The following is a 25,605-nucleotide window of genomic DNA, read 5'->3' on the forward strand; positions in this document are numbered from 1 at the left end:
TATTAATTTAATTTTCTAATTGAAACTTTTTATAAATATCATTAATTACTGGTTCTAAAATTGTTTTAATTAATTATTTAATTTTAATTAATTATTAATTTTATTGTTTTAACTATAACAACACCTGTCCGAGAATACTTAAATAATACGTATGGAAATAATTAGATGGGTCGTGGAGCACCTTTCTGGCAATGGCCACCAAGATCACCAGATTTGAATCCTTGTGATTTTTTCTTGTGGGGTGCGCAGAAAGAGAAAATTTATTTTAACCGCATAGAAACGCAGGACGAATTAGAAGAACGAATACAAAGAGCGTTTGCTACCGTACAGCGGCGGCATATAAAGAATGCCACAGAAAGCGTTGCGTACAGGGCAATCAAATGTTTGGAAGCGAATGGTGGCCAATACCAACATTTAATGTAAAAAAATTCTTCATTGAATAAATATATTTATTCCTTTTACTTTGTCAAACCTTCATTACATTGCATACTACCTTTTATTAAATAAGAAAAATAGTTGCAGCATAATTTTAATTCACCGAAATATCTGTATATCGCGATATAATTATAATTAATCGAATTATATATTATTATGTCGCCACAAAATAAAATTTCGATAAGTAAAAATTATATCGCGACATAATAATAATTTCGAATTCTTATTATGCCTCGACATAATTTTCATTCACCGAATTATTTTTATGTGATATTATTTTAATTCATCGAATTATTATTGTGTCGCCACATAATTTGATAACAGAATTTGAGAAACTGACGAAAAATGAAAACAATTTGATGGTTATAGGTTTCGGAATTCTAACGAAAAATAATAATGACTTATATGAACAATTTTTTATTATAATAGGTTTCAATTATTTCTCGTCATTCAGAACTGAGCTTTATCATTTTCTATCATTTCATTATCAATGTCTAATTACTAATTATATGGCGAGCAAAATTGACAAGGACGAGTCAAATATTTAATGAGTGCATTAAAAGAGATATAAAAATAATTTTAAAGAGGATATGAAATTATTTTAATTTTGAATTAAATTCAAATAAAAAACGTAAAATATAAAAATGTGTATTATTATCTTATTATGTATATGATTTACATATTAATGTAAAAGCAAAATGTTGTTGCGATTATCTGTATAAATTTATTTTGCTGTTAATATCGTCTGTCTATAAAAATTATGCAATAAAATGTCTAGTATAATGATTTATAAATTTCATATTTAACATACGAACAAATTATTAAAATAATTATATAATACTGATATTATTTAAAATTATTATTCCAAAATATAATTATATTATTTCTTATAAAAAATATTTTTGTGAGGAAAAAAATATTAATTAAGAATAATAATAATCAATATGCAGCTATGTGATGTAATTATAAAAGATTATAAAATCATATATGTATACATAAGAAGTAATGCAAAAAAAAGTTTTTTTGAAACAAAATTTATAAGATAAGAATCTTAGAAGTTGTGTTATGCTGTTTTACATATTTAAGTATTCTGAATATAATTATCTTTTGCTGTTTTTATAATATTTTTTAGGCTATGACGTAAAATTCTGATTTCTAACTATATCAACATATATTATTATTAGTTGTCAGTCTGCTCAGTAGCAATTTAACCAGCTACATGGTAAGTCGCAAAGTTTTTCTTTTTACTTAATATTATGTCTTTTTATATAGAAATATCTATATATATAAGCACCGTCCGTCTGTCTGTCTGTCTGTCTGTGCCCGAACTACTTCCGCATTTGTGGACCGATTGTCTCGAAATTGGTACCAAAATGTTGCAAATTTTTCGGGGGTGGCTGCTGTGGGTTTTTTTTTTTAATTTTTTTATTTTTATTTTTTTTCTTCAGAGGAGGGTATGTTTTTGCGAAAAAAATTTTTTTTTGCAATATTTCTGAACACATGGTATCAAAATGTTGCAAAATTTTTGGAGATAGCGACGATGCGGTTTTTTTAAGTGTAACACCTCCACCCACGCATCCACCCACACGCATGCGCATTTATGGACCAATTTTCACGAAATTAGTACCAAAATGTTGCAAATTTTTCTGAGGAAACTGGTGTTTTATTTTTTTAAGTTTACGCCTCCACCCACGCAATCATCCACGCAATCGCATATTTATGAACCGATTTTTTTTAAATCGGTACCAAATTGTTGCAAATTTTTTGGAGATGGCGACGATGCGGTTTTTTCAAGTGTTACACCTCCACCCACGCACCCACCCACGCGCATGCGCATTTATGGACCAATTTTCACGAAATTGGTACAAAAATGTTGCAAATTTTTCTGAGAAAGCTGTTGTGTGGGTTTTTTAAGTTTACGCTCCCACCCACGCATCCACCCACGCAATCGCATATTTATGAACGGATTTTTGTAAAAATTGGTACCAAAATGTTGCAAATTTTTTGGAGATGGCGACGATGTGGTTTTTTCAAGTGTTACACCTCCACCCACGCATTCACCCACACGCATGCGCATTTATGGACCAATTTTCACGAAATTGGTACAAAAAGGTTGCAAATTTTTCTGAGAAAGCTGCTGTGTGGTTCTTTTAAGTTTTATCCCACTCATGCATCCACCCACGCATTCAAACATTTATTCACAGACTTTTTCGAAATTTGTACTCAAATTTTGTCCGGGATGGCTACTATATGATTTTAACAAATTTTTATCACTTTATTTATCCACCCACGCACCCACCCAAAAAAAATTTAAACATTTATTTTGATATAAATTTCGTGAAAATCGGACAACAAATGTGGAAGTAGTTCGCGGTAATACAAAAAAAGAATTAATTTTTTGTGTTAAAACGGATTTAATATAGGCTATATGAGGACCGCGCGAAGCGCGGTCCGAATAGAAAGGCTTTGAGGACCGCGCGAAGCGCGGTCCGAAAAGCTAGTATTATATATATATGACAACTTTATTTTTGAAAAAAATATTCTACTTGTAATGTATATGGCTGTAATTAATATTATTAGTATAATATACAAAAATAATCTTTTCTATGGGCAATAATAAATGTTTTTTTTTCAGAAATTATCAGAGAATTCTCAAAGATCTGATTGCATCTTAAATACCATAATATAAATAAAAACGATCATAATTTAAAGCATAAAATATAAAGTATCATCGTTTTTCAATATGCAATACATTTTTAAATTAAAACTGTAATGCAATAACGATTATTGTTACAGTCTATTCAGATTCTTTTTATATTTAATTACATTAAATATAGAAGTAAAATATTGCGTAGCAAGAAACCTCTGATAAATTGTTCGCATTTGCGATATTTATACTGTAAATAAAAAAAATTAACTGAATTTAATATTATCCTACAGTAAAATATACATAGATAATACACTGTATATATTTATCGCATAAAAAGATTGTTTGTATATTAATTGCACATTACAGCCACACTTTAGAAGTGGAATATATATATTTTCTTATGGAGTTTATATTTTATATATAAAAAATTAAAATTTTAATTTTTAAATCATATTTCTCTTAAACAATGTTATTTTTTATATAATTTTTCTGGCGGTTCTTAATTTACAAATGCGTGTTTCACACATAAAAATATGTACACACATATATCGGCAAAATCGGAGAATTTTCACAAAATTATTACCCAAAATTTAAGTAAAAATTAATAAGACTCACCGATATACGATTCTATTATTATTAGTTGATACTTTCTGAAGATCATTGGCCAATGATGTTTTTTATGTTTACATTAATTTCATGGACAAAATACCTACGTGTTTAGACAACAATTGTTTTTATTTTTTTCTGTAATACATATTAATAAAGAATTTGATTTATTTTATAACTTTATTTTAGAAAAACTTATAATTAAGGCTGCCTGGAAAAAAATTCATATAATTATATTCTAATATTTTATATATAATTATATATGTATAGAATTTATAATTCCAAATCGCAAACTTCACTTCTAAAAAAAAAAATACAAAAATTATTTTTTTATTACATAAGACATAAATTATTTTTTTATTAACATAAGTATTAAATATACGCAGGCCATACTGCGTCATTGTAGACAAAGGTATTGTGTCACTTGATTCTATAGATTTTATTTCTTTTATATAATTCAAGTTATCCCCCGCCTCCTATTACATAACAAAATTTATTTTATAATTTATTTCTCAACGATAATATGCAGTGGGATTTTATTCACATATTAATTAAACTATTATTAGTATTAATTGGAACTGCTATTATTGCACAATAACAAAATTTATTTTATTTTAATAAAAATTTTATATCTTGAATATTATATATAATTTATGACATGAGATATTTAGTAGAAGACATAATAAATATATATGTTTGACGTAAGAAGAAGGAATTGCTAATTATATCGTTGAGAAATAAATTATAAAATAAATTTTGTTATGTAATAGGAGGCGGGGGATAACTTGAATTATATAAAAGAAATAAAATCTATAGAATCAAGTGACACAATACCATTTATTATAAATTTTATACAACATTTAATTGATTAATTTTACAAATTAAGAATTTAACAAGGCTCTGTAATATAAATATAAATAAATTGAGAGTGTCGAACAGGCAATAAAAGCCAAATCGCGGATGACAGTGCGTTATCCCAACGAAACTAAATTTTTTCGTTAGGATTAAAAACCTGTGCACAAGGCACTAAATTTTACTTGGACACGGCCAAGATTAAAATTGGAATAATCTCTACAAGAGATTTAATTCCATACATCCCCTGTTCCCCCCCTTAAGGAAATAAATGCAAGAGAAAAATATAGATCCGAAAGTCGTTGAATCGGGAATCGAACCCGAGACCTTTCGCTTGCCAGGCGACTGCTCTTCCATCTGAGCTATTCAGATCCCTTCGATTCTATACTTTTCTCTGCTATATCTATAATAATGTTGATAAACAAACGCCTTTAAGCCAGCGTATACAAATTAAGAATTTAACAAGGTAATATAAATATAAATAAATTGAGAGTGTCCTCCAACTTTTTTAAAAGTTCAAGAATATATACGAATTCAAGAACATTAAAGGTTAAAATTTTGTCCTTTACATTATGTGCATCGAACATCTTTCGCCATTATGATTAATTTTGGATGACAAAACTACCATATATCTTGTATATAATGTCAGAATATTTACAAGACTACCATAATTAACTTTTTTTATTATAATTATATTGTTGAGAATAATAATATCAATTTTTCCTCTTTCGTAATGTATACAATTTATTTATATATAAGTATATGAAAAACCTGTAAATCACCATTTCTGACATCAACGATAAAGTGAGGACAACATAAGAATTATATAAAAGAGAGACGCAACCCTATCAAAACGTATATATATACATTTGGTACTCTCTGCATAACTGTTTATAAAATTTGTCTTAAATATATGTACTCAAAATTATATCACCTTTTGATTTTTCAGCATAACTTGCTTTAAAGTGCATGGATCTCTACTCGAATAATAACATGTTTTGAAGGACGATATAACATATATTGAATTATAATTCAATGTTATATCAACTTTTAAAACATGTTATAATTTTATAGAGATCCATTCACTTTAAAACATATTATGCTGAAAAATCAAAAGGTGATATAATTTTGGCCGGTACTGTATATGCAGGATAAGCCATTTTAATCAACGCACGTAAATATCTCGTATAGTAAGCAAGATGGAAAAAAGTGTTTCGAACAAAAGTTTCTTGACTATGAGGGGCACATAAAATGGTGTTATTGATTTGACCTTGTATAATCATTTAAAGGTCACCTGCAATTTCTTAAATGGAACCTGTTATTTTTCATTACATATTCTTATAGCTTATCTAAAGAGCTTTTCAAATCCTATAATAAAGTGTTGTTTGATGGAGTACTTTTAAAATTATAAAAGTTTAAAGTTTTTTACAATTTTTTGGCCTAAAATGTAAAATATCTTGTAAAATGTTCAGTTCAAATCAATGACACCATCTTATGTCCCCCTCATAGTCAGAAAACTTTTGTTTGGGACATTTTTTCCATCTTGCTTACTATACGAAATATTTATATGTGTTGATTAAAATAACTTACCCAGTATATGAAACACTTATCAATCAGCCTTCGTTGAAGAATTAGCAAATCAAAGATTAGAAGATTAGAAGATTAGATTAGAAAAAATCTTTTCTCAATGAGAAAAGTCGACCAAAATGGCATACCAATTCTTTCAGAAATATTTTTATTAATTATTACTGGCGGACCTAAAGGACTATTATTTGTTAGATTAGAAGATTAGAAACAGTGTAGCAGAGACAGACCTCTTCCTGTTTGAATCGAATCGTTTTCTTTCAGCAAAGTAAGTTTTTCTTGTTCTAAGAAAATTAATACAAAATTGTTAAAAATCAATTAATTTTTTGGCAAACATAATGTAATTATTCATTGTGCACACTCTTTATTTTTATTTCTTTTATTTTTTTTAAATATCATACATGGTCGCTTCAATAAAAGTAAAGCTGTAGTGGACGCAATTCAGTTTTAATACGATTGTGTGTTTAAATTTTTAAACACAAAATTTATTCTAGCCAGATAGAGGAAAATCGAATTATTCAACGAGCAAGATGGCTACAAAAATGGAAAGTGACATCGTCATTACAGGCATTTCAGGTAATTATACCGATTATGTCGACCGCGGTATAATCAATTTCATTATAGAAATGAGATACATTCATATTTTTTCCAGGTCGTCTACCTGAGTCCTCAAACATTGAGGAGTTTAAGGAGAATTTAATGAAAGGATTAGACATGGTTACCGAGGACGAGCGACGTTGGACACCGGGCATTCTCGGAATACCATCCAGATTTGCCAAACTCAAGGATCTTAGTAATTTCGACGCCTCTTTCTTCAAGATACGTCCTAAACAAGCGCACTCAATGGATCCGCAGCTTCGCATAATGCTAGAAGCGTCATACGAGGCGTTAATTGATGCCGGCGTCAATCCCTCAACTCTAAAAGGATCGCGTACTGGCGTGTTCATCGGTGTTTCCACTTCGGATGCGAGTAATTTTTGGAAGAAAGATCCAAATGGTACATACATTTGTTAAATTTATCGTGAAAATTTCCATCGTAAAATCACACCGCAAAAAAAGCCTTTTTTTTAAGTGAAAAAAAAAAAATACTCATCTGTTTGCAGGATATGGATATCTCGGAAGTAGCAGAGGGATGCTTGCCAACAGAATCTCTTACGTTTTTGATTTAATCGGACCTAGTTATTCGCTGGATACAGCCTGTTCCTCGGCTTTGACTGTTATGCATCAAGCGGTTCTTGCGATGAATATGGGTGAATGCGACGCAGCGATCATCGGCGGATTGAATCTCGTGCTCGATCCGGCTATTAGTCTTCATTTTCAGCAATTGAATATACTGTCCAAAGATGGCAAGTGTAAATCATTCGACATTATGGCCAATGGTTACGCGAGAGCTGAAGCAGTGGTCGTAATATTTCTGCAGAAATTAAAGGACGCACGCAGAGTGTACGCCACGGTGATAAACACGGCGATAAACACAGATGGCTACAAACCTGAGGGTTTCACGTATCCAAGCAGTGACATTCAATACTTGATGTTGAAGGAAGTGTATAGTAAAGTGAGTATCAATCTCGAAGATGTAGTTTACATAGAGGCGCATGGTAGCGGTACCCAAGCGGGTGATCAGCAGGAAATAAGTGCCATCGATAGACTGTTTTGCAAAAACAGGAAGACACCGCTGCAGATCGGCTCGGTTAAATCAAATATGGGCCACTCAGAAGCCGCCAGCGGAATATGCGCGCTAGCCAAGGTGCTGATTGCGATGGAAACCGGCGTGATCCCCGCGAATCTGCACTTTTCTATTCCAAATCCGAAGATTCCCGCATTGATCGATGGACGTGTTCGCGTAATTGACAAGGCCACGCCATGGAATGGCGGTCTCGTGGGTATCAATTCATTTGGCGCCGGTGGCGCAAATTCGCACGTTATTTTGCGCAGTAATCCAAAGACAAAAGTGTCATCGGTGCCAGAGACCATAGAGTCACTACTACCAAAACTGATAGCCGTGTCGGGTCGCACGAAGGAAGCTATACAGGTGTTATTGGACAAGGCGAATGAGCATCAACAGGACGACGAGTTTCTGGCTTTACTGCATACCGCGCACCAGGACAATATAGCGGGACACAACGTTCGCGGCTATGAGATACTCGCTCATGGTGGTACCCGCGAGATGGTCAAAATGAATAATGGCAACAAACGTTCTATTTGGTTTTTATTTTCCGGTATGGGTTCTCAATGGTCAGGTATGGGCCGCGAACTGCTCAACATCAAAACGTGCCAACATAGTCTACAGCAATGCGCAAACATATTGAAGAATCATGATATCGACTTAATGAATATCATCTTAAATAGCACCGATGAGACATACGAGAACGTGATGCTTGTTATGATATCAATCGTGGCCATCCAGATCGCTCTAGTCGACTTGTTAACACTTATAGGCATTCGACCAGACGGCATAATTGGACACTCCCTCGGTGAATTGTGCTGTTCATATGCCGACGGCGGGTTTACGCTAGAGCAAACTATCTTGGCAGCTTATTACAAAGGCAAGTCGACTCTAGATGCCAATTTAGAACCAGGCGCTATGGCAGTAGCCACATTGACTTGGGAGAAAGCCAAGGAGATGTGTCCACCTGATATCACTCCAGCTTGTCACAATTCTGCAAATTTGGTCACCATTTCTGGTCCAGTCGCTTCTGTGAAGAAGTTTGTAGAAGAGCTAAAGAGCAAAGAAATCTTTGCTAAAATAATCGACTCATCTGGCGTCGCCTTCCACAGCAAATACATTCTTCCGAGTGAATCAATATACCGTGCTTCGCTCGACATGATTATACCAAACCCGAAGAAAAGATCTCACAGATGGATCTCCAGTTCGGTACCCAAGGCCGCATGGGAAAGCCCACTCGCGCAATTCAGCTCATCGAAGTATTTCATAAACAATCTGGTGTCACCTGTGCTCTTCCAAGAAGCGATGGCGCACATCCCAGAGGACGCAATAATTATCGAGATTGGACCGCATTGCCTGTTGCAGTCGATTCTGCATAGTTCGCTACCGTTGACAATTACCAACATCTGTCTTCAAAATCAAAATTATTCAAACAATTTGATCTTTCTACTGTCTAATATAGGAAAGCTGTACACGGCTGGAGCGCAACCTGATATCTCCAAACTATATCCACCGATCAGTTTTCCCGTTAGTCGTGGAACACCGATGATCGGACCTCTGATCAAATGGGACCATTCCACCAAATGGGAGGTACCCACTTTTACTCAGAAGTCAAAACAATTGTCTGGAGAACATATTGTAGAAGTAAATCTGTCGAGAGAAACGGACGCATATCTAATGGAACACAAAATCGACGGGCGATATGTTTTCCCGGGCGCCGGCTTCCTTGTGATGGTTTGGAAACTCTTCGCGAAACTACATGACACCAATTTTGAACAACTGCCAGTAATCTTCAAAAACGTGTGGTTGCAGCGCATTACTTTCATCCCGACAAAGAAAACGATCAAGTTCTCGGTAAATATTCTTAAGAGAAAGGGCGACTTCGAAGTCCGGGAAGCCGATTCGATCGTCGTTAGCGGAAACATTGGCCTTGCCGAAGCTACCGAGAAGGATCAGCTGGACCTGCCGCTGCTTCCGATGCCACCCGATGGATTTGTATTGAACACCGAGGACGTTTATAAGGAATTTAGATTGCGTGGATACAAATACAGCGGTATTTTCAAGGGGATCAAATCCTGTGACAATTCCATCACTGTCGGCGAATTACATTGGTTCAATGAATGGTCCTCGTACATGGATAGCATGTTTCAGTTTAAATTATTGTCCATCGATCGGAGATTGGTGTATGGCTCGAAGTTCCGCTACGCCGTGATTGATCCTGTGCTTCACAAACGATTGACCGATGAGTTACCGAAAGATGCTGGATTATCGATATATCACTATAAAAACATCGAAGTCGTCAAATCGGGGGGTATCGAGATTAGAGGGATGAAATTTACTACATCTCAGCGACAGCAGATTCAAATCAAGCCCAAGTACGAACGTTACGTTTACGTGCCATACGAAAATCCGCACAGCCTGGTCTTGGAAGATTCAGCGAGAGGAAAGCTGCACGCACTCACTGTGCTATTGCAAATTGCCTGTGAGAACATAACGACGTCGAGGATCAAGGCCATGGAAGTAGCGAACGATCGAGACGCAAAAAGCCTCTTGGCGCCACTTATACTCGATATTTTTGATGGAGAACCATTAGTTAACGTAAATATACTTTGTGACGTGACAAATTGAAATTGTTCGTCACAAGGGCTGAATGGCCCGATCGGGGGAGGGCACGGGACCTCTGCTCTCCCGAGACAGCGAGAGAGAGAGAGAGAGAGAGAGAGAGAGAGAGAGCGTGCGTGCGAAAAGCGCGGGACCGGACGCGATCCCGCTGCTACGCGTTTTTGTATATTTTTTTTTTGTTGAGAGTTAGGATTATTTCGGCGGCAGACAGGATGTGCGACGAGTCTCAGCCGAGAGAGAAACCCTGGAGGAGAAATAGGAAAGGCATAGGAAGCAGGACGACGGGGACCCCCTTCGTCAGGGACACGCCCGGTAAGCCCAAGATTCAAAATTTCTTCACCGAACATCCGACAACGGAGTAGGTGCCACTGCCGTAAAAATTTGTACCTTCCAGGAGCGAGCAGGGGATGGCCACTCGGGTGCAACAAGCACCCGAGTCCCCGCATACGGAGCGCCGGCAGGAGAGCTGCCGCCCCCGGGACATCCGGAATCCCGAAGGAGAGCAAGGAGCGGCCCTGCCGTACGCTGCCGCGACGACCGCCTACGAAGAGCAACCCGCGGATCAGGACTCCGCGGGTAAGGATAATTAAGCGCGCGGCCGCAAGGATCACCGAGGCCGCGCGCGCGGCCGACCTGATAGCGCCGCGAGTGGCCTATCTAGGTAATTGGGTCACCGACGTGTCTCCTGAGGGCCCCGGTTCGGCACTGTCTAACGAGCGCCCGAAGAGAGTGGAGGTCCCGAGACGGAAGCGCGACTTAGAGAGAGCGAGAGAGGAGAGGACGATAAGGATCGTTACAGGACTGGTGAGACGACGTGGTCATCCTGCTGTTGCCGAATGAAGATAGCAGGGTGGATGGGTCCCGAAATAGTTTTATTGTCGAGTCGCGGTATTAACGTAACGAAACTCTATTGGGAGAAACTACGACCCATCCACTCTCTTGCGTTTCCGCATATTCTCTCTCCCGCGTGGACAGTCTTCGCGCGTAACATTGTCGCGCGAAAATTACCGCGATTTACGCGTTGCCGAATATTGTTCGAGGCGCAAAATCGGGGAGCTCATAAACGCTTTCGGGCTCATTAAAGTATTGATGTTGTCTTAAAAGAAAAGGCGTGATTATGTTTAATTTTGTGTATGGAATTTATGTACGGCGCACGCGGTGCGCCCTTACGCCGGCCCCTTTGTTGTCGCGCATACCGCGCGGATCACGCGCCCGCGGCGTGGAGTAATATACCCGGTGGTGCATCGCCGATTTAATTAATCAATTTTTTTTGTTATTGGAGACACTACCTCGTTGCCGCGAATTAGTTAAATATTATTCATAACTCGGCCCGGCGAACCACCGGTCGTATTGCCTCACCAAACTCTCAATCGTGCGTCTGTGCACGCCGCTTATTTCTGTATATTGTATACTCATGTGTCTTATGAACAAAATTTAAATATATGTTTTATTAACTTTAATTCCTCGGGTGATTTTCTCGCCACCACGCACCCGAACCCTTACCCGTACAGAGGCTAGCCGAGCGGGAAAGCTGCCGTCGCGATCTCTCTCTCTCCCGTGATTGACGCCCGCGAGAGGGCTGGGACAATAAGTCCGAGTACATCAAGACTTAGCGTCCCGCGAATTTATTAATTGAGAGACGGTGCGGCTGCCGCACCTAGCGCCCAACTAAATCGAGATTTTAGTTTTCTTTTTTATTTTTTTTTTATTATAATTTTTTTTTGTGATCGGACGGAGAGATCGCGCCGAAGGGAACCGATATTCCGCAGGAGACGTTTCTCCTTACGCGACGAATTGATATTCGCTGCGAATTCCGCGCGAGACGGTTGTAACTTGCTATAGAATTTTAATGTCATTAATTTTTATAAGACAAAATTTTATTACATATATCATAAACCTTTTTCTTTGAACATGTTCTAAGTGCGTGTAAACATGTCACTTCCTTTGTTTTAGATTGACCTACAAGTGGCCGTCAATTCCGCAATTGATGATTACGCGACAATTTTCAATGAGATAAACGTTAACTTAGTGAAATGGGATGCAAACGATGCATTTTTAGGTCCAAATATGCATCTCATCGTAGCAGCGGAAGTTCTTTCTAGCCAATCTTACACCGTTCTTAAAAACCTAGCAAGTGCCTTAAATTCCAGTTGCTTTATTCTTCTGAAAGAGACTGCCACACAACTCGACTTGAACACTGCGCTGAAGAAAGCGAATCTGATATTGGTCAGTAAACAAATCGACACCTCGGGAAAGAGTTACATCTTGTTAAAGAAACGAAAGGAGAAACGAGAATCAATCGTAATACAGATCACAGAAAAGAATTTCTCATGGTTGGAAAATGCAAAAGCTGTGTTGAAGAAATACGACAGCAATAATCAAGAAATTCTTTTTGTATCCCAAGGCGAAGAATTATTTGGTAAAATTATAAACAAACATGCTTATATATATATTTCTTTAAATGATTTTAAAAAACTAATTTTTAAAAATATTTATCTAACGATTATCTTTTTTTTCGAACTTTATTCTCAATCATCTAATCAGCAAATTAACATCTTATCTCTTTTTATTTGCAGGTCTAGTTGGATTTATGACTTGTATCCGGCGCGAGATCGCAAACGTGCGTTATATCTTTATCCAAGACAGCAACGCTCCCAAATTTGACTTATCCTCCCAGTTTTACGCGCAGCAACTAGAAAAGGAATTAATGGCTAATGTTTTGAAGGCAGGTCAATGGGGCAGTTATCGGCACTTACAATTACATCAGCCTAACAACGTGCAAGTGGAGCACGCCTATGTGAGTGCACGGACTCACGGAGATTTGAGTAGTCTAGAATGGATTCAAAGTCCATTAACTTCTGGTCAGACTAAACATTTAGATAAACTCTGCAGTGTATACTATGCGTCGTTAAACTTCAGGTAAGTTTCGGCGAACGTTACTCTTTGCTTGTTTGATTGATAATAAACGGAGATCATATGTTGTCACAATGATATAATAAATACTTGTTAAATTTCAAACTAAATGAATTTTGTACTATTGTATTAACAGGAATATTAATCTGGCGATCAGTAAACAACCAACGGACGCCCTTTCATCGGTAGAGATTAATATAGAAGACTCTGCCTTAGGACTAGAATTCTCCGGAAGAGACGCAAACGGCTGTAGAGTGATGGGTATAGTCAAATCTAGAAGATTGATGACCACCGTGTTACCAGATTCCGGTTTTCTTTGGAAGCTGCCTGACAGATGGACGTTGGAGCAGGCGGCGACAATACCGGTCGCTTACGTCACTAGTTACTACGCTCTGTTTGTACGGGGTCAATTGAAGGCGGACGAAAGCGTGTTAATTCATAGCGGCGCCGGCAGCATCGGTCAAGCAGCGATCACCATCGCTCTGCACACCGGCTGCACAGTCTTCACCACCGTCGACACTCCGGAGCAACAGCTTTTTCTCAAAAAAGCCTTTCCGCAATTGATCGAGAAGAATATTGGTAATTCTCGAGATACGAGTTTTGAGTATCTGATCTCCGACCAGACCCAAGGACGTGGAGTTGATGTGGTACTGAACTCGCTAATTGGAGAGAAACTGCACGCCTAGTATGCGGTGCCTCGCGAAGAACGGTCGTTTCCTTGAGATCGGGAAACACGACATGTTGAATGGCAATTGTGTAGATATGTCGGTATTTTTAAAGAACATTTCCTTCCACGGTATATTTCTGGAGACGCTGTTTGACGAAAGCGAAGACAAACGAAAAACGATTAAACTGATGACAGAGGGAATCGCGAAAAGCGTAGTGCGTCCATTACCGACGACCGTATTTTCGAAGCAAAAGCTCGAGGAGGGATTTAAATTTATGATGACGGGCCAGCATATCGGTAAGGTACTGTTGAATATTCGACACGAAGAACCGCAAAAACACATGATGCCGATGTCGAAGATGATGACGACCGTATCGCGCTCCTACATGCATCCGGAGAAGTCGTATGTGCTAATCGGAGGTCTCGGTGGCTTCGGTCTAGAACTAGCCAACTGGATGGTCGCTCGCGGCGCTAAAATCATCATTCTTGTGTCTCAAACCGGCATACGCACCGGATACCAGATGTTGCGGATACAACGTTGGCGCGAGAGTGGCATCAAAGTCGTCATTTCCACGGCGGACGTGACGACGCCTTCTGGCGCCCTAAATTTGATCGAGGAGAGTAACCGGTTGGCTCCGGTAGGCGGTATATTTAATCTGGCCGTTGTGTTGCACGACGCCTTGTTCGAGAACTTGCAGGTGGCCGATTTTCGAGGCTGTAAATTTGCCAAAAGTCGAGGTTACGAAGAATCTGGACATGGCATCGAGAAAGTTCTGTCCGTCGTTAGATTTTTTCGTCGTCTTCTCGTCCATATCCTGCGGCCGTGGCAATCTGGGTCAATCCAATTATGGTCTCGCAAATTCGGCCATGGAGAGGATGATGGAGCAGAGAAATGCCGCTGGTTTGCCCGGTCTCGCTATTCAATGGGGTATTATAGGAGACGTTGGATTGTATATAGGTGAGACTTAGTTTTCTATTTCTTTCGATCACTTTTTGGATTGCTTCTTATGATTCTATATAAACTCCTACCTATATAAAAATACCTTTAATAAAAATATACACAATAGTTTGCACGAGACTCTTTGAAGAAAATAATTATATATTATATTATGTTTTTATTAATGATGAGATGATGTTTTTTATTAATACAAACATAAATAAAAACAACTTTTTATTGCAAGAAAGATATAAATACATTAAAGTATAAGAATTAGAGAGTATGAATTATTTATATAAGATAATTACAAACTAAATAATGTTATCTTTAAAAAAAGATAACAAAATAAATGTTTGAATAAATAAAATGTTTTGGCTAGATAAAGTAATAATCATTTATCATATTCGATATCATTCTACGATACTCTTATTTTTTACAGATACGATAACAAATAAAAACATTAATGAAGGTATTTTACCACAACGTATGAGCAGCTGTCTTGCAACCATGGACATTTTTCTTCGGGAATCGTATCCTGTATTGGCATCCACAGTGATAGCCGTAAAGCACAAATCCGTGAACGATGGCAAAGTTAATTTTGTTGAAGTCATTGCCAGTATCCTTGGTTTTGAAAATGTCTATTCGATGAGTTTCAATGACACCTTCGATAAGCTCGGCATTGATTCGCTAGGCTACACAGAGATCAAGCAGATTCTTGAAAGAGAATATGATATCATATTATCGTTCCGAGAAATACAAGCCTTGACGATAAGCAAATTACGAGATTTATTAACTGCGACCGATGTATCTGGCAATTCTCCAACGAGTTAAAAAAAGTGTAGATAAGAAGATCGCAAGTCTCCTGCAGTATACATATATATGTTAAATACAAATTAATATATAGTAAGATATCTTTTAATTCTTTAAATATTCTCTTTTTAAAACTTTTCTAATATCTGAATGATGGTGATGGTATTATACTGTATTTTATAAAACTAATACAGTTTCTCTAAAATTATACGATTAATTATACGATTGTATTTTTAAATTGATCTATTAAATTTAACGTATTATAATTAATCTTGTGTTTTTACTTGTTTAATACAATTATGTGTATTTAAATAAGTATAATGAATTTTAAACATTCGAATTTTCGAAAAATGCTAATTCAAAATGAAGCTCTTTCATCGTTGCTTGTTACTTTAGGCGTCAATCAATGTGAGTGGCTGTGGTCATTTATAACGTTGGAGACACTTTGCAAACAAAGAAAAAATATATAAGGGCGATAATACATGTATTATACGTAAAAAAGTATTATACATAAGGTACGTTCAAGAATTATCCTTTTAGCGCTTTGACCTTATTTATCAACGTTTTTCCGAACGAACTCATCTTATCATTTAAGCCCCATACACAATGCCAGGCAACAGGCAATAAGAAATAGAAAATATCCACCAATAAGAGCAGAGAATATCTTCTCCTTTTCCGATTGGTCATATTTTTTATTTCTTATTCTTTTTAATTTTTAAAAAATTTCTTACATCCCAATAACAATATTGCAGTCGCCCACCATAATTCATAATTTATTATTATTTTTTAATACAATTTTAATAATGTCAAAGTCAACTATAATTTATAAATTACTACACATAAAATAACTAATAATTAAAGATGCACCTACATCGGCTGCAATAGTTATTGGCTCATAAACGTTGTAATATAACCACGAGATTACGAACATGTACACGCTTTTGCAACTTTTAATACTTGGCATTTTCGTTACTTTGCAAAACTCATATAAACGTAAGTATTTTATATATTATTTTTTTAGAATAATTGTGTCTACATGTAGTACGAATAGTGTAAAAAAATATAAATTTTATTTTTATTTTTTTATCCAAGATTTTTATATAACTTATATATGAAGATATTTTTTAAATGTAAAATTGATATAAAATTTTTAATTAGGTATTTATATAAAGATTTATAATTATAATAGAAATTATGTTATAAATATCTTCATTGTTTTTCCTGCAAAATGGCTTTTAGGTTTAGACTAACTAGACGCTTTACATCTTGACATTTCATCTAACAATTTTCTATTATGGCAATGAATAGAAATACCACAGTGGATCCTGAGTACGAGAACTTTGTATTACAATAATATAATATTTTATTAAATTTATTAGCAGCTGTTATAGTTTTCACATGTATAACATGTAAAGCTGCAAATAACTTGAATTCTATATAATATCATACAATATTTAGCATATTGAAAAAATTATTTACTTAATTAATAATTCCATTTTATTCTAATCTAAGTAATTTATGTAACTGTTAACTGTATTATACAATTTATCATTCTTTTAGGGATTGCACAGCATTTTCAGTAGCACCAAGATTTCAGCTACCATTAATTCAAACTCCACCTGATTTAAAAATTGCATTGCAAAGACATTTGCAAGAAGATAATAACCTTTCACAAAAATGTCTTGATTATATAAAATGCATTAAGAGTTTGCATAATGTACAAAGGCTAAATTATGATTATTATTTAACTATACTAAAAATGTGCTTATATTTAGAGCAGTTTGAATTAGATTGTGAACTGGGACGGTACAAATTGTTAAATCATAAAATTAAGAACTCCAATTTAAATGAATGTTTCTTTATTGATTTACCATATATGAATAAGGAAACTCCTATAGTTGTACCAGATGATAAAGTGTATCTTACTGAAACTATTACAAAAGAAACAATTTGCGCTAGAGTTTTGAAGATAACAGAAAATCAAATAACAATACAGCCAGAGTTGTTTTAAGTTAGTTTACAATTCTTTTATTATGTATTAATAGGAATATAGCATACATTTATAATTTATAATATGATTATTATTAAATAACAGAATATAGAAAACATAAATGTATTGAAATTATTAATTTTGTATAATAGATATAGAAATGCAAGAATATTCAAAGACGAAAACAAGAGGTTTAATATAAATTTTGGGAGTAAACATTATCCATTAAAATGTTGCCATTATGCATTGATGATAATGAGTAAAAAAACACAATTTAGAAGAAATTATATATCCTAAACTCAAAATAAATAATACAGATTTAAAAGAGTAAGTTTTTAAACCATTATTAATATTTACATTTACATTGTTTTTTAGCAAATTTTTTCAATTTTAAATATATGTTTTATATAGCAACACTAAATGGATAAACACTAAGATAGAACAGAATGAAGAACAAAAATAAGCGATAAGGAAAATCTTGTGTAATACAGCATACCCAGCACCTTAAATAATTTTCGGTCCTCCAGGCACTGGGAAAACAGCAACATTAGTCGAACTTATATGTCAAGTAATTTGTTTTCTTTTTATATCTAACACATTTTATTTTTTTTATTAAATTAATTGTCTTATAAAATATAAATGAAATAAATTTATGTTAATACATAAAATTAATTCGGTGAATTAAAATTATGTCGAGACAAAATAAAAATTCGAAATTATTATTATGTGGCGATATAATTTCAACTTATCGAATTTTTATTGTGGCTACATAATAATAATTCGATGAATTAAAGTTATATCGCGACATAAAGATATTTCGATAAAATAAAATTACATCTAAACATAATAAAAGTTCGATAAACTAAAATTATGTTTGGGTATAAAAGTAACTCTCTATTCTTATGATGTATCGACATAATTTTAATTTATCAAAATTTTATTATGTGGCGACACAATAATAATTCGATGAATTAAAATAATATCACAACATAAAAATAATTCGGTGAATGAAAATTATGTTGAGGCATAATAAGAATTCGAAATTATTATTATGTCGCGATATAATTTTTACTTATCGAAATTTTATTTTGTGGCGACATAATAATAATTCGATTAATTATAATTATATCGCGATATACAGATATTTCGGTGAATTAAAATTATGTTGCAATTATTTTTCTTATTTAATAAAAGGTAGTATGCGATGTAATGAAGGTTTGACAAAGTAAAAGGAATAAATATATTTATTTAATGGAGAATTTTTTTACATTAAATGTTGGTATTGGCCACCATTCGCTTCAAAACATTTGATTGCCCTGTACGCAACGCTTTCTGTGGCATTCTTTATATGCCGCCGCTGTACGGTAGCAAACGCTCTTTGTATTCGTTCTTCTAATTCGTCCTGCGTTTCTATGCGGTTAAAATAAATTTTCTCTTTCTGCGCACCCCACAAGAAAAAATCACAAGGATTCAAATCTGGTGATCTTGGTGGCCATTGCCAGAAAGGTGCTCCACGACCCATCTAATTATTTCCATACGTATTATTTAAGTATTCTCGGACAGGTGTTGTTATAGTTAAAACAATAAAATTAATAATTAATTAAAATTAAATAATTAATTAAAACAATTTTAGAACCAGTAATTAATGATATTTATAAAAAGTTTCAATTAGAAAATTAAATTAATACAAAAATCATTTATGCGAAATAAAAATCGATTAAAAAATATATTTGAATAAATAAAAAATTGTTGTTATTGCATTGATGTACGATATTTTATGCACTTTTTGCATGCAATTTTTATTCAAACATAATTTTAATCTACGAAAAACAATATTTATCCGTATAAAATACGAGGGTCACTATTTATATTTCGGGAATTGGCAACACTGATGTCATGTGAGTCCATCTGACGGTTCCATCGTAAAGTTTGACATTTTTGACGATATACGTACTCAGAACATTTTGTCATACGGACGCTATTTGTTTATTTTATATTTAGTTGGAAGTTTCGTCTCGGCAAAAAATGGAACTGAATCGTGAACATTTTCGTGCGATGATTTTTTACGACTTTCAACGTGGATTATCACAACAAGAGTGCGTCAATCAACTTAATTTGACTTTTGGCGATAAAGCTCCATCAAAAACCACTGTGTATCGCTGGTATAGTGAATTCAATCGTGGTCGTAGTTCGCTGTCCGACGAGTTTTGTGAAGGTCGTCCAAAATTGACTGTAGTGCCAGAAAACATCGATGCTGTGCACGAAATGATTAAGCAAGATCGTCATGTAACCTATTGTGAGATTGAGGCATCCCTAAGCATTAGTTCCACCAGCATATATGCGATTTTACATGAACACTTAGCTGTGCGAAAGTTATGTTCGCGTTGGATCCCACATAATTTGACAATCGCTCAAAAAAAAAGGCTCGTGTCGATTGGTGCAAAGAAATGCTTAAGAAATACAATCGCGGTGCTTCAAAAGACGTTTATAAAATCGTGACAGGTGACGAATCATGGATATATTCGTATGAGCTCGAAAGTAAGCAGCAGTCGACTGTATGGGTGTTCCAAGATGAACCAAATCCAACAAAAGTTGTTCGCGCACGAAGCACTTCAACGAAAATGGTGGCCTGTTTCTTCGGAACAACTGGTCATATTGCAACAGTGCCTCTAGAGGATCGTAGAACAGTAAATTCTGAGTGGTACACAACCATCTGTTTGCCAGAAATCTTCGGTGAAATAAGGAAAACAAACAAGAGACGTCGGATTGTTCTTCATCATGACAATGCGAGCTCTCACACATCGGCTCAAACAAGAGACTATTTGAGCACTCAAAACATCGAATTGATGGGTCATCCGCCGTACAGCCCTGATTTGGCACCCAATGATTTCTTTTTGTTCCCATCCGTGAAGAATAAACTGCGTGGTCAACGATTTTCATCGCTCGAAGAAGCTATTGAAGCGTTCAAAAATCATGTTTTGGAGATACTTCATTCGGAATGGAATAAATGCTTTGAAAATTGGTTTAAGCGCATGCAAAAGTGTATCGATCATCGTGGCGAGTACTTTGAAAAACAATAAAAATATATTCGCAGCTTAACTATTTGTTTTTGTTCCTATTCCCAAAATATAAATAGTGACCCTCGTATTTATTCCATATCTGACGCATTTCGTCGTTCAAATCTATCACAATCGGTAAAAAAGGATTCCCCTTTAAGTCACTACCGATGAACAAAAACTCTATATCCGGCAAACCGCTGAGTTTTTCTGGACTCTTAGTATTTATGAAGCCCAGAGCCTCGCACTCGCCCGGAATCGTAAACGGACCCGTTTGCCTGGTTAGGAAATCCGCTATATATGGATTAGCGGGATTGATCATCTCTTGTATTTTTAAACTAACTGGTTCGTTCACCATCCACGTTAGTCCGCCGAAGGTGACGTGATCCATCAGATTCTCCCCGACCCCCGGAACATCTCGGACAACGTCTATATCGAGTTCGGCGAGGTGTTTGGCTGGCCCAATACCGGACAGCATCAGTAATTGGGGCGACCCAATTGCGCCCGCGCACAGTATCACCTCTTTACTCGCAAACACGGAGATAAGCCGGCCGAATTTCGTAAAATCCACCCCGATCGTTCGATTTGTGCGTCGATCGATCAACAATTTCCTCACCATGCTTTCGCGCGTCACGTGAATATTGTTACGAGTGTTTATGGGATACAGGTAGGTTCTGTTACTGCTCATGCGAGTGCTATTTTGAATCGTGGTCTGTAAATACGAGAATCCTATTATGTCCTTTCCGGCGTTGTAGTCTATTATTGGGTACCTCAGCTCTTGGCCGGCTCTCAGGAATGCGTCTGCTAATGGGGTATGAAATAAGGGGTAGGAGATGTGCACGGGTCCCTCAGTTCCATGATAAGTAGTATCCGACCGCAGTTCTGGGATATCGATCGTCTCCAGTTTCTTGAAGTACTTCAGGACATCTTTGTAGACCCAACCTTCGTTCCCCATCTCAGCCCAGTGATCGTAATCCTCGGCCCCGCCCCGGGTTGCAATCATAAAATTCAGCACACTACTACCACCCATCACTTTTCCCCTGGGCCAGTTGCACCTATTGTTGTCCATCCCGAGGCAATACTTGTCGGAGGGCTTGGTCTGATACTTCCAATTGATGTCGTTGCTTAGCTGTAGGAAGTAAACAGTCAGCGAGATATCCATGATAAGGTTCTCGTTGGGTCCAGCTTCGATTAGCAGCACCTTTGCCTGAGAAACTTCACTTAATCTTGCGGCTACCGTGGCACCGGCTGTGCCAGCACCGATTACCACGAAATCGTAAACATCCCCGTATCTCGGGGTCCTGTCCGGGATCTCTTGATTCAGATTGAATTGACCCTTCGCCAAAAAGTTCAGGATTCCAACACCCGTTCTGAGCAGATTCTGCAAATTTGGTACATTATTCGCGTCCTCGCCGTACAGATTGTTATATTGTTTCGGAAAAATTTTCCTGGCCGACTGTGTCGGAACGATCAAGGCAACGATACTGAAAACACAAAAGACTTTCCACATCTTGTTCAACATGTATCCGAGCAATTGGCTTGAGTGGAGCACAGTAATACAGGCTTGTATCTGGATGTTCGGATATATATACTTTTATTGAGATCCATATGTTGTGTAACATATATGTGTCACTATACGCAAATGTACAACACATATACCAGGTGTTCAAAATAAACTCAAAAAGTACTTTATTAGAGTGTTTTGGAAAGGTCTCGAGATAAGCTACAAGAATATGCAATAAAAAATAGGGGTTTTGTTTAAGAAATTGAAGATGACCTTCAAATGATTATCCAAGATCAAATCAGTTATACCATCTTATGTCCCCCTTGAAGCCATAAAATTTTTGTTTAAAACATTTTTCTCTAAAATGCTTTATTTTCGAGATATAAGTTGTTACGCTTTATTTTGAACACCTGATATAGTATATGATAATATATTCTTAATGTAATGCAGCGATCCATAATGTAGTGTGACAAGGAAGAAAAGAGGTCGCTACGAATCAATTATTCTAAGAATGATCGCAAAAAGTAAATAAAATAACATTGACTTGCTCTCATTAAACATTGTATTGTTATACATACCACATTTCAAGGAAAAAAAGCACAATTCTTCAAATTCATAATATAACAGTTTTTTAGTTAGAAACTAAGAACACGAGAATGTAATAAGTGTAACAGAACAGTGTTATTGAACAAAAAAAAAACATATATGGAAATAACAATAATTTATTGGATGACAGATATAGCACAAAACATGTATTACATAGAAAAATATTATTAGATAGTCAATCGACAACGTAAAAATTTAATAGAAGAATAAAAAAAAAACACATTGTGTAATATTAAATTGTATTACAATAATAAAAGACAATTTTCTAACCATTTAACGTTCCTGATCTCTTTTTTCACCAATTCTTTAATCAATTCTAACAATTATAATTATGGACATTAATTTTATATAAAACTGTAATCGTGATAAATGCGATGTATCAGTATTATTTAAATTTCGAGTTTATACAAATAGTTTTTTCTTTGGTCACTCTTTTATCGATAATTATCGATAAAATATATATTTATTGATAATTAATTACTGCAAACCTTTTTATTATTATATTTATAAGAGGCACATTATTTGAATTATTACAGGTATTACATTGCGCATAATGGCGGTGACTAAATTTGAAGCAGCCAATCAAATACTTGCCTGTAATGACTTTTGCATTATGGGCAAGCATTGATTGGTCAAAAATGTGCCACTAATTTTGATCTCTCTGCGCATCTCGGGAATGCAATACCTGCCCAGCAAACACAGATATGTAATTGTTACATTGCCGTAATAAAACGGAATGTAACAAGTAATATAACGTGAATGTTACATGTAACATTCACGTTAGTTATTATTTCTCACTCATAGGATATTGCAGCTATATAACCAAACCATAACACATAATTAAAATAAAATATAACTGTAACATTGTAACCTTAATATTATATAACAATGATATAAATTGATGAAATGTTACATAATAGTAATATAAATTATTTTATTGTTATAAAACTGTTATTAAAGTAATTACAGTACAGTTATATAACAATTATATATATTTATATATTTTAGCACATTTATAATTTTCAGGAATATTTTGAATCCTGGAATTAATTTTAAATAAAACAAAACAAAAAAAATTGCAATGAAAAAACATTTTATTTAGTTTGATTTAAAATCAATTCAAGAACTTATAATATTATAAGTATTAAATATATATATAAGTTCTTGAATTAATTTTAAATCAAACTAAACATAATGTTTTTTTATTGCAATTTTTTTTGTTTTGTTTTATTTAAAATTAATTCCAGAATTCCAAATATTCCTGAAAATTATAAAATATTTTATAAATAAATATATTATAATTACATTAAAGTGATATTAAAATTGATAAAAAAGGAAATAAAGATAACAATAAATATAATATATACCGTTTATAATATATTTTTATAAAATTAAAATAATACGTATATATATATATATATATATATATATATACCTATAAATAAATTACACATATAAACTTTTCAAAATACACATAAACTATAATTATGAAAAAAAAAAGAAATTTTTATATGTTGTACAAAGTACACAAAGTGACAATGCTATAATTGATGATAATATATTATCATAAACTTTTGTAAATATAAGTTTTGTAACTAAATAATAGTAACAGCTCAGTTCTCAAAGTAATAATTAACATTATTTTTTATTATTTATCAGTTTAAACATTTTCTCTTATCTCATCAGGTACGTTTTCTTTATTATTTTTTGTTTCTCTGTGATATCGTTGCTTCGCAAAACGAAGCCATTCCGCCACAATAGTTTCTGTTTCTGTTTCCGTGAATGTTGGGTAGCGTGAAACAACTTCTCCTTAAAGAAAAATAATAAAACAATTTTGATACATATTTTGTAATATCTATTTAAAATTTATATTTAAAAATTAAAAATTTTTTTAATAGTTTATATCTTGAAACTTACTTATTATTGTTTTTATTAACTGCAAATTACAAATTTTAAAATTATCTTTTTTCTCTTTCCAGGAACAATCTGTGGCACTGTTATATCCCTCAAAGATATAACTATTAAGAAATAGTTACTCGTGTTACATCCGCTTGACGACAAACACTGACCGCGTAAAAACGCATACGATGCGAGATATACGCGGAACCGAAATTGCTCAACGCGCAAGCAAAGCAGAAGGACTTTGAATCTGCTTCGCTTGCACTTGGGTCCTTGACCGAGGGGGCCTGTTGCCAGGCACCCCTTCCGATCAAGGAAATCTCAAAAAGCGATATTATAAAAAGGAAGCAGAGACGCGCCGAATCGCTCAGTTGCAGTCGCAATAAGTCGCTCTCAAGACGCTCTCGCGTCGTTAGTTAAACAACCTCGCTAGCCGCGTGCGATATATAACATCCCTTCGCAGTCGCGAACGATACGCGAAGTTATAGTTAAACAATGCCGTTAAACCGATATATTCACAAGTGTAACAGTGGTAAAATAAATAAAAGTCAAGCGGTTTACTTGAATAAAAGTTTTAATAATAAAAGTGAAGTGCATTTATTTCATCAACCCGAAATAAGTCCTGACGCCCCGAATCCTCATCCTAATTTGGCGCGACCCTTTGTGTCTCACCCGAGGCACACAACAGCACATTTATTTGTGAAAATATTCTTTAAAATCCGATGAATATTGTCTTTAGGATTATTCCCACCAATTTTCAATAAAAATCTTTTCTGCAAAATAATATTTTTTGTTCGTTGATATTTTT

The 25,605-nt window shown here is 34.9% G+C and overlaps 1 protein-coding gene and 1 pseudogene across 1 annotated transcript; one reads left to right on the forward strand and one right to left on the reverse strand.

The window, feature by feature from the left end:
• The window catches only part of LOC114942555 (glucose dehydrogenase [FAD, quinone]-like), a 45,727-nt pseudogene extending 23,391 nt beyond the window's left edge, over window positions 1-22,336 (reverse strand).
• LOC114942553 (fatty acid synthase-like) lies at window positions 1,636-25,383 on the forward strand. Its single transcript, XM_029317940.2, is given in 15 exon segments — window positions 1,636-1,657; window positions 6,622-6,703; window positions 6,780-7,124; window positions 7,231-10,391; window positions 12,369-12,834; window positions 12,992-13,334; window positions 13,465-14,011; window positions 14,013-14,702; window positions 14,704-14,953; window positions 15,372-15,835; window positions 16,139-16,735; window positions 16,982-17,753; window positions 17,885-18,059; window positions 18,144-18,300; window positions 24,878-25,383. Coding segments are annotated over 10 exon segments (6,279 nt in total). The 5' UTR covers window positions 1,636-1,654; the 3' UTR covers window positions 15,764-15,835; window positions 16,139-16,735; window positions 16,982-17,753; window positions 17,885-18,059; window positions 18,144-18,300; window positions 24,878-25,383.
• The last annotated feature ends 222 nt before the right edge of the window (window positions 25,384-25,605 follow it).

This window comes from Nylanderia fulva, unplaced genomic scaffold (assembly GCF_048542155.1).
Source record: "Nylanderia fulva isolate GAGA-0341 unplaced genomic scaffold, ASM4854215v1 Scaffold551, whole genome shotgun sequence".
Taxonomy (NCBI): Eukaryota; Metazoa; Arthropoda; class Insecta; order Hymenoptera; family Formicidae; genus Nylanderia; species Nylanderia fulva.